At 48.9% G+C, this 8,562-nt stretch overlaps 1 protein-coding gene across 1 annotated transcript; it reads left to right on the plus strand.

The window, feature by feature from the left end:
* The first annotated feature begins 438 nt into the window (after nucleotides 1-438).
* Nucleotides 439-6,920, plus strand: RILPL2 (Rab interacting lysosomal protein like 2). The gene is made up of 4 exons (XM_048514701.1): nucleotides 439-955; nucleotides 4,413-4,564; nucleotides 5,208-5,321; nucleotides 6,832-6,920. Exons 1-4 carry the CDS (start codon nucleotides 605-607, stop codon nucleotides 6,854-6,856), a joined length of 642 nt encoding a protein of 213 aa, XP_048370658.1. The 5' UTR covers nucleotides 439-604; the 3' UTR covers nucleotides 6,857-6,920.
* Nucleotides 6,921-8,562: the final 1,642 nt, after the last annotated feature.

Here is an 8,562-nt window from a genome sequence, read left to right on the forward strand (position 1 = left end):
ACTGGATGGGGATCTGAGTGCAGCTCTCCCCAGCCTTTGAACTACTCCTCCCCCCCCACCCCTGTTGGTTCACCAGCAGATGACGAAGACGGAAGACAGGTCTCAGTACTAGGTCCTTTTTATTTTATTTTTTAAAATCAATCAATATGAATGGTGACTGCCCCAGACAATAATTCAACATATCCAGCAATATTGCCCCCAACTTCAGCCTTCCTCAGCAGCTACACATGTTTTTTTAAGCATAAGCATTTATTGTCATTGTGCACGCACAACGAAATTTACACAACGAAGGTTGCCCATGCGGCATACAAATGTCTTCCAGGACTGCCTGCCAACTTCCCCTCCGGCTCCATGGCAACCTTCCCCTTTAGCCCCACCTCTCCTTCTGGCTTTTGATTGGGGCCCGCAGAGCTCCCCCCGCAGGGCAGATTGGCAGGAGTCAGTCCCAGATGAAAGTTTCAGAGGAGGAAGGAAGTTGCTGGGTGTTGCGACTTTGTCTGACTGGCTGCATGAGCCAGAAGAGCTGTCCCTGGCCAGGGAAGGACAGCTGGACCCCCCTCCCTCTCCTCCCTGCTTTCCCCCACTAGGTACCCCCTTCCTTGGCATGCATGCTGAACACCCCCAGGAGGAGGCTGAGCAGGAGGAAGAGGAAGGCAGTGGCTGCGAGCCCGAAGGGGCTTTTCGGAAGGACCCCTTCCAGCTGACAGTGGAGGATGTCTATGACATGTCTTATGTCTTGGGGAGGGAGCTGCACAAGATCAGCAGCGAGCCTCGGCTGGAGGTGCCGGCCAGGGTAGCGCATCTGCAGTTCAAGGTGGTCGGTGTGCTGGAGATGCTGGAAGCCTTGGTGAATGACAGCAGCCTGGCGGTGGAAGCCCTGAAGATGGAGAGGGACAACCTCAAAAGAGAAGTGGAGCAGCTCCGGGCACAGGAGTCCCACGGCTCCACACAAGAGGTAGGCGGCCCGTGGCTGTATGATGGTTTGTGAGGATTGTCGTTACTTTTTTTAAAGGAAGCGCTGGGAAACAGCCTTTCCTGGACCCCCTCCGCTGTCACATCAGTTATGAGGAAGCTGCTTTGATTTACTCACTGGGAAAGGATAGGAGGTACACTCATGGGTGACCCTGGGCCAGTCACATGCTCTCAGCCTGGCCTACCTCACAGAGTTGTTGTGAGGATAAAATGGAGGAGAGGTAAATGATGTAAGATCAGTGGTGGGATCCAAAAATTTTAGTAACGGGGTTCCCATGGTGGTGGGATTCAAACTGTGGCATAGCGCCAGTAGGGCTGGGTGGGGCACAACAGGGGCGTGGCCGGGCATTCTGGGGGCAGGGCATTCCTGGGCGGGGCTGTGGCAAGGATGCAGCCTTTCGCCAGTCCTTGGGCGGGAAACGAATGCCCGCAGGCGCAGGCTGCCACGCACGCCGGTGCACCTCCTGTTAGACTGCTTCAAGTTCTGCACGCTACTGCTGAGAGGAGGGGCGTAACTAAGGCAAAAATCACGTGGCAAAATCACCCATTAGTAACCCCCTCTCGGCACACACAAATATTAGTAACCTACTCTTGGGAACCTGTGAGAACCTGCTGGATCCCACCTCTGTGTAAGGTGCTTTGGGTCCCCATTGGGGAGAAAGACAGGGTACAAATGAATACAAAAATTAAAAATTGCTGTTGGGCACAGAGGTTTCAGTTAACCAATCGTGGCTAATCACCGTTAGGGGCCTCTCAGCCACAAATTTGTCAAACCTTTTTTAAAAAGCTGTTTCCGTTAGTGGCTGTCACCTCATCTTGCTATATAAATTGGAATGGACGGACCCCTTGTGCCTTTGGAGATTCTTGGGGGGCACTTCCTGTACCGGGATTTCAGATGTGAAAACTATCCTTTACAGCCCATCTTTCCTGCTAAATCTCAAAGCAACTTTTAAAATATTTTTGTTCTGCTTTCTGTTCTGCATTTGAGTCTTTCACACAAGTCACACAAGCCAGGGGTCAGCTGTTGCTTGACTTTTCAAGTATGAAAACATCCTAAGCCAGAGCAATAGCTACGCTTTTTGGTGGGTGCCTGAAATTTAAGAATTATTGAAATACTTGTATGATGAAGTCATGTAAAATTCTCCTCGGAAATTGAAAGAATTATACCATCATAAGAACATAAGAACTAGCCTGCTGGATCAGACCAGAGTCCATCTAGTCCAGCACTCTGCTACTCGCAGTGGCCCCCTGGACCCCCTCCGCTGTCACATCAGTTATAAGGTGCCTTTGGGAGCTCACGTGCAGGATGTGAAAGCAATGGCCTTCTGCTGCTGCTGCTGCTCCCGAGCACCTGGTCTGCTAAGGCATTTGCAATCTCAGATCAAGGAGGATCAAGATTGGTAGCCATAGATCGACTGCTCCTCCATAAATCTATCCAAGCCCCTTTTAAAGCTATCCAGGTTAGTGACCATCACCACCTCCTGTGGCAGCATATTCCAAACACCAATCACACGTTGCGTGAAGAAGTGTTTCCTTTTATTAGTCCTAATTCTTCCCCCCAGCATTTTCAATGAATGCCCCCTGGTTCTAGTATTGTGAGAAAGAGAGAAACATTTCTCGCTGTCAACATTCTCTACCCCATGCATAATTTTATAGACTTCAATCATATCACCCCTCAGACGTCTCCTCTCCAAACTAAAGAGTCCCAAACGCTGCAGCCTCTCCTCATAAGGAAGGTGCTCCAGTCCCTCAATCATCCTCGTTGCCCTTCTCTGCACTTTTTCTATCTCTTCATAAGAACATAAGAACATACGAACAAGCCAGCTGGATCAGACCAAAGTCCATCTAGTCCAGCTCTCTGCTACTCGCAGTGGCCCACCAGGTGCCTTTGGGAGCTCACATGTAGGATGTGAACGCAATGGCCTTCTCAAGTGCTGTTGCTCCCCGGATCACCTGGTCTTGTTAAAGGCATTTGCAATCTCAGATCAAGGAGGATCAAGATTGGTAGCCATAAATCGACTTCTCCTCCATAAATCTGTCCAAGCCCCTTTTAAAGCTATCCAGGTTAGTGGCCATCACCACCTCCTGTGGCAGCATATTCCAAACACCAATCACACGTGGTGTGAAGAAGTGTTTCCTTTTATTAGTCCTAATTCTTCCCCCCAGCATTTTCAATGAATGCCCCCTGGTTCTAGTATTGTGAGAAAGAGAGAAAAATTTCTCTCTGTCAACATTTTCTACCCCATGCATAATTTTGTAGAGCTTCCCCCAAATCATATCCCCCCTCAGCCAGCCTCCTCTCCAAACTACAAAGAGTCCCCAAACGCTTGCAGCCTCTCCTCATAGGGAAGGTGCTCCAGTCCCTCAATCATCCTTGTTGCCCTTCTCTGCACTTTTTTTTTTTTTCTATCTCCCTCAATATCCTTTTGAGATGGCTAATTGTGAACTTTGGATACAGTTACTCCCAAGTGCGGGCTCAGCGATCCACTGCTTTCACTATAAGGGCGTATGACAATCTTTGCAGTTTTATTCTCCAATTCCTTTCCTAATTATCCCCAGCATAGAGCTTCTGCCTTCCTTTTTCACAGCTGCCATGCATTGAGGTTGACATTCCCATGTGAACTATCAACTAAGACAGCCTAAAATCCCTTTCCTGGTCTGTGCACTGATAGCACTGACCCCCTGTAGCGTCAATATGTGAAGTTTGGATTTATTGCCCCTATGTGCATCACTTTACATTTTGCTACATTGAACTTTGCATTTGCCATTTCTTAGCCCACTCACCTAATTTATCAAGGTACTCTTGGAGCTCTTCGCAATCCTTTGTGGTTCTCACCACCCTACATAATTTGGTATCATCTGCAAACTTGGCCACCACGCTACCCACCCCTACTTCCAGGTCATTTATGAATAGTTTAAAGAGCACTGGTCCCAAAACGGATCCTTGGGGGACACCACTCCCGACATCTCTCCATTGTGAGAACTTCCCATTTACACCCACTCTTTGTTTCCTGTTTCTCAACTAGTTTTTAATCCATAGGAGGACTTCCCCTCTTATTCCTTCATTGCTGAGTTTTCTCAACAGTCTCTGGTGAGGAACTTTGTCAAAAGCCTTTTGGAAATCCAAGTAGACAATGTCCACCGGTTCACCCCTGTCCACATGCCAAGATCCTTTTTGAGATGTGGCGACCAGAACTGAACACAGTACTCCAAGTGCGGTCGCATCAAGCATCTTGGGTTCAGTTCTACTCTTTACAATCATTTCTGGAGGGAAAAGACATTTAATATGCCTTTCCACTTGGTGGTCTTGCAACCAGCATTTATATTTTCCAGCATATATTTTATCCTCATGGTTGTAAATCTCATGGTCCTTCTCCGAGCCACTAGGATGGGCAGTTAAATACTTGGATTTAAAAAAATCATCTTGTATGGCCTCCTAGGTCAGCCTCGGCCCCAACCAGATGGTCATAGACCTGGCGGACGCCAACCGGCCTCGCTTCACGCTGCAGGAACTGCGGGAGGTACTCCAGGAACGGAACCAGTTGAAGGCCCAGCTGATGGTAGCACAAGAAGAGCTGCAGTTGTACAAAAGGTGCGAAAGAGCACCTGGTCTGCTAAGGCCACATCTGCTTCATTAGACACTGGGGGCAGGCAGGGAGAAGAGACTCAGTGGTTAAGGCTCTCCATATGCATGTGCCCAGAGGGACCAATAGGGTCCTACTGCTCAAGGGGACATATGGGATCAAATGTCCCCGGGCTGCGGCCATTTAGTCACATGGGAGGCGGAAAATCACCCCCCAACCCCTCCTCTTTCCTCCTGGGTCCATACACTGACTTCAAGTCCTGGTGCAAAAAAAATTGTATGGTCGTGGTTCGGGGCGGGGGGTGGCCGCCCATGCGGAGGGTGGGGGAGGGCGGGAAGATTTTGCACCGGGCAATTTGCCCTGAATACGCCTCTGCCAGCACCACAGAAAATTCTGCTGCCTGTGCCAAACACAGGTCTCAATAAGGGGGATCTAGGAGACAGAAATGTAGCATTTTAAAAGAGACTGTCATACTGTGAAGAGTGAGGTGTGGTTTACCCATATTGGAAAATAAGGAGGCAGAGTCCTGAGGCGGAAGAAGAGGGTCTGTGGCTCAGTGACAAATCCACATTTTGCATTGAAGGGGGAAAAAAAATCCACATTTTGCATTGAAGGGGGAAAAGAAAATCTTCTCCCTTTCCTTCTCTCCAGTGGCTACATCTCCCAGAAGCAGAATCCAGTCAAGCAGAACCACAAGGAACCCATGGCGGGCACCACCTCTGGTTCAAGTAGAGGAAGTGAAGAGAAAACCACAATAAAGCGCCTGTGAGTAGTGCAGCTACATCTTCGGAGGTTTGGGAGAGAGTAAACAAAATGCTGAAAAAGCACAGATTTGGGTTTTGCACCAAGGTTTTTTTAAGAACATAAGAACTCACCTGCTGGATCAGACCAGAGTCCATCTAGTCCAGCACTCTGCTACTCGCAGTGGCCCACCAGGTGCCTTTGGGAGCTCACGTGCAGGAGGTGAAAGCAATGGCCTTCTGCTGCTGCTGCTCCCGAGCACCTGGACTGTTAAGGCATTTGCAATCTGAGATCAAGGAGGATCAAGATGGGTAGCCATAGATCGACTTCTCCTCCATAAATCTGTCCAAGCCCTTTTTAAAGCTATCCATGTTTTAGCTTCGTGTTGGAACATTAGCACACTTAGTACTCAGCAGATGGCCAGAAGCAAAGCTGCCCTAGACAAACCGCTAGAATAGTTACTGGGCCTGCTGGGGTTTAATTTGTTCACAACTGGCTGTCAAGGGAAACAATGCCAGGTCCCATTTCTTCTCAGTTTCCTACAAGGTGAGGTCTGGTACCTGCCAGCTGCAGTGGAGTGAATGAACGATGCACCTTATAAAAAGCCAAACGCTGGCCAACCGGTCGGTGGCAGTTGGCCCTTTAAGAATCCGGCACCCACTGACTGATGGCTTTTCAACAGCCAGCTGACAATCAGGGAGGCGGAGAGGTGGCAGAAGGTGCCCCTTTTGGGCCCTCATAAGCTGGACTGCATTCCCATAAGGCTCCTGAGCAGAGGAGGGCCCTGGGTTTGGGGGTGGCTTGGGTTTGGGGGTGGGAGGCAGGCCTGCTGTGGCTCCCTGCTCAGGAGTAGAGCTAAAGAGGAGGTGGGATAGGATGGTACCCACCCCTCTGCCCTGCTCCAAGACCAAGGAACTTCATCCAAATTAGGCCCTGGGTCCCCATGCTGAACTGGACGGGAGGGGCCGGCAATAAACAGAGAAGGGATCAGTTATTCAGGATGGGAAGAATCTAGGTGTCAAACTCATGGCCCTCCAGATGTTCATGAACTACAATTCCCATCAGCCCTTGCCAGTATGGCCAGTGTTGGGAGGGACTGATGGGAATTGTAGTTCATGAACATCTGGAGGGCCACGAGTTTGACACCCCTGATCTAGGAGCTCCTAAAAGCTTTTTCTTCCAAGCCTGGCAAGTACAAAACAACCTAGTCACTGAGGTTCAATGAAGGTGCCAAAAGATGCATCGTGGGGCCCAGAATCTCTGCTATTCCACTCCAACTTGGCCAATCCTCTCTATTCAGATAGCCCTTGGAAATTAGCTTTCTCAATTTCGTCATCACTCCCCGCTTCGTTCCATTGACTACACCTTTTATTTCACCTGAGACATCAAGAAGTTCATGTTCCGCTTTAACTTCTTTTGGCAAGAACTACTAGAGCCCTTCTCCGCACTGACAGGAGCCTGGGGGCCAGCTTGCCCTCTGGGGCTTCTCTTCTCATTCATGTGGCTTCACCGCTTTCTTCCCTTTTGATTGCAGGTTTGCTTTTAAAAGACCAAGATGAAGAGCTGCTGTGTTGTGACTCAAGAGGAAAAAAAAGTGTTAAAAGAAGAAAGCATGTTTTTTTTTAAAATAACAACCCTGATCTCTGAAGTTTTAGGATTTGTGTTAATTTTCCAGTGTTCCTTTCATTTTGCATTTGTGTACTACAGTTTCTATGGAGGAAGACTGTTTCTCATCTGTCAACCTCATACCGGAAATCTTTTTTTGTCTACAAGAGGCAAAAATAAATTAATGCGCTTTTGTCTTCAGTTGCTTTCTGAGACAGATTTGCTGGTATTGTTGTCACTCTCCCATGGAGAGATGTTGTTGTTCTGGGTAGTTACTGGATAACTAGGATATTTATGCTGATTTGAAGAAACTTTAGTCAAGGAGTCACTTGGGGCTTTTAAAAAGCCATAATCCAGACTAAAAACTGCACAAGATAGCCAGTGGTGGGATCCAAAAATTTTAGTAACAGGTTCCCATGGTGGTGGGATTCAAACTGTGGCGTAGCACCAATGGGGCTGGGCGTGGCACGACGGGGGCGTGGCCGGGCATTCCTGGGCGGGGCTGTGGCAAGGGCGCAGCTGCTGCGCCGGTCCTTGGGCAGGAAACGAATGCACACAGGCGCAGGCTGCCACGCACGCCGGTGCACCTCCTGCTAGACTGCTTCAAGTTCTGCGCGCTACTGCTGAGAGGAGGGGCGTAACTAGGGCAAAAATCACGTGGCAAAATCACCCATTAGTAACCCCCTCTCGGCACACACAAATAATTAGTAACCTACTCTCGGGAACCTGTGAGAACCTGCTGGATCCCACCTCTGAAGATAGCATTGGGAGCTGCTGTAAAGGGAAGCCGCAGAAGCCCTGCTAATTCACACCAACAGGGCATGTGTTCCAACTTCCCATTTCCTCCAGTGGCCAGTGACATTCCTCAGAGTTGTTCAGCAGTTAAGGAGTGAAAGAAATCCCAGCAAAGCCAGCAAACGATTCAACCCACTTGAAAACACAGTCAAGTACAGCTGACTTCACTCCCCTATCCCTGCATAACTGAAAATACAACAGTGCAGTATAGTGATTAAAAGCATGTGGATTCTAATCTGGAGAACTGGATTTGATTCCCCACTCCTCTACCTGAGTGGCAGAGTGGTGGTGAACCAGATGTCTTTCCACACTCCCACTGAGTGGTGAACCAGATGTCTTTCCGCACTCCTACATTCCTGCTGGGTGACCTTGGGCTAGTCACAGTTCTTCAGAACTCTCTCAGCCCCACCTACCTCACAAGGTGCCTGTTGTGGGGAGAGGGAGGGAAAGGAGCTTGTAGGCCACCTTGAGTCTCCTTACAAGAGAGAAAGGTGGGGTATCAATCCAAATTCCTCTTCTTATGCCCTTGTATAGATTTATACTGCAGTCACACTTGAAATACCCCATATAATTCCAGTTTTTCTCTCACAGAAAGGGTAAGGTTTTCATGCCCTCCTGCTAAATTTGCTGAAAACATCAGAGTGGCCCCTTTGGGAAAGGGGATGCCGGCAGGATACTGGTCCAGTCCAGCAGGGATCTTCTTACATTCTAACCTGCCCCTGTTTGCCAACACCAGTGGCATTTAGAGATACGTTGCCTCAAAACAGGTTTATTTGCCTGTTCTCTGCAGTCCTTAATTTCTCAGCTACTGGCTATGTCCTATGGCAGTAAATTCCAGTTATACATAGATTTTTATAAGCTCGGA

The sequence above is a fragment of the Sphaerodactylus townsendi genome, linkage group LG13 (assembly GCF_021028975.2).
Source record: "Sphaerodactylus townsendi isolate TG3544 linkage group LG13, MPM_Stown_v2.3, whole genome shotgun sequence".
Taxonomy (NCBI): domain Eukaryota; kingdom Metazoa; phylum Chordata; class Lepidosauria; order Squamata; family Sphaerodactylidae; genus Sphaerodactylus; species Sphaerodactylus townsendi.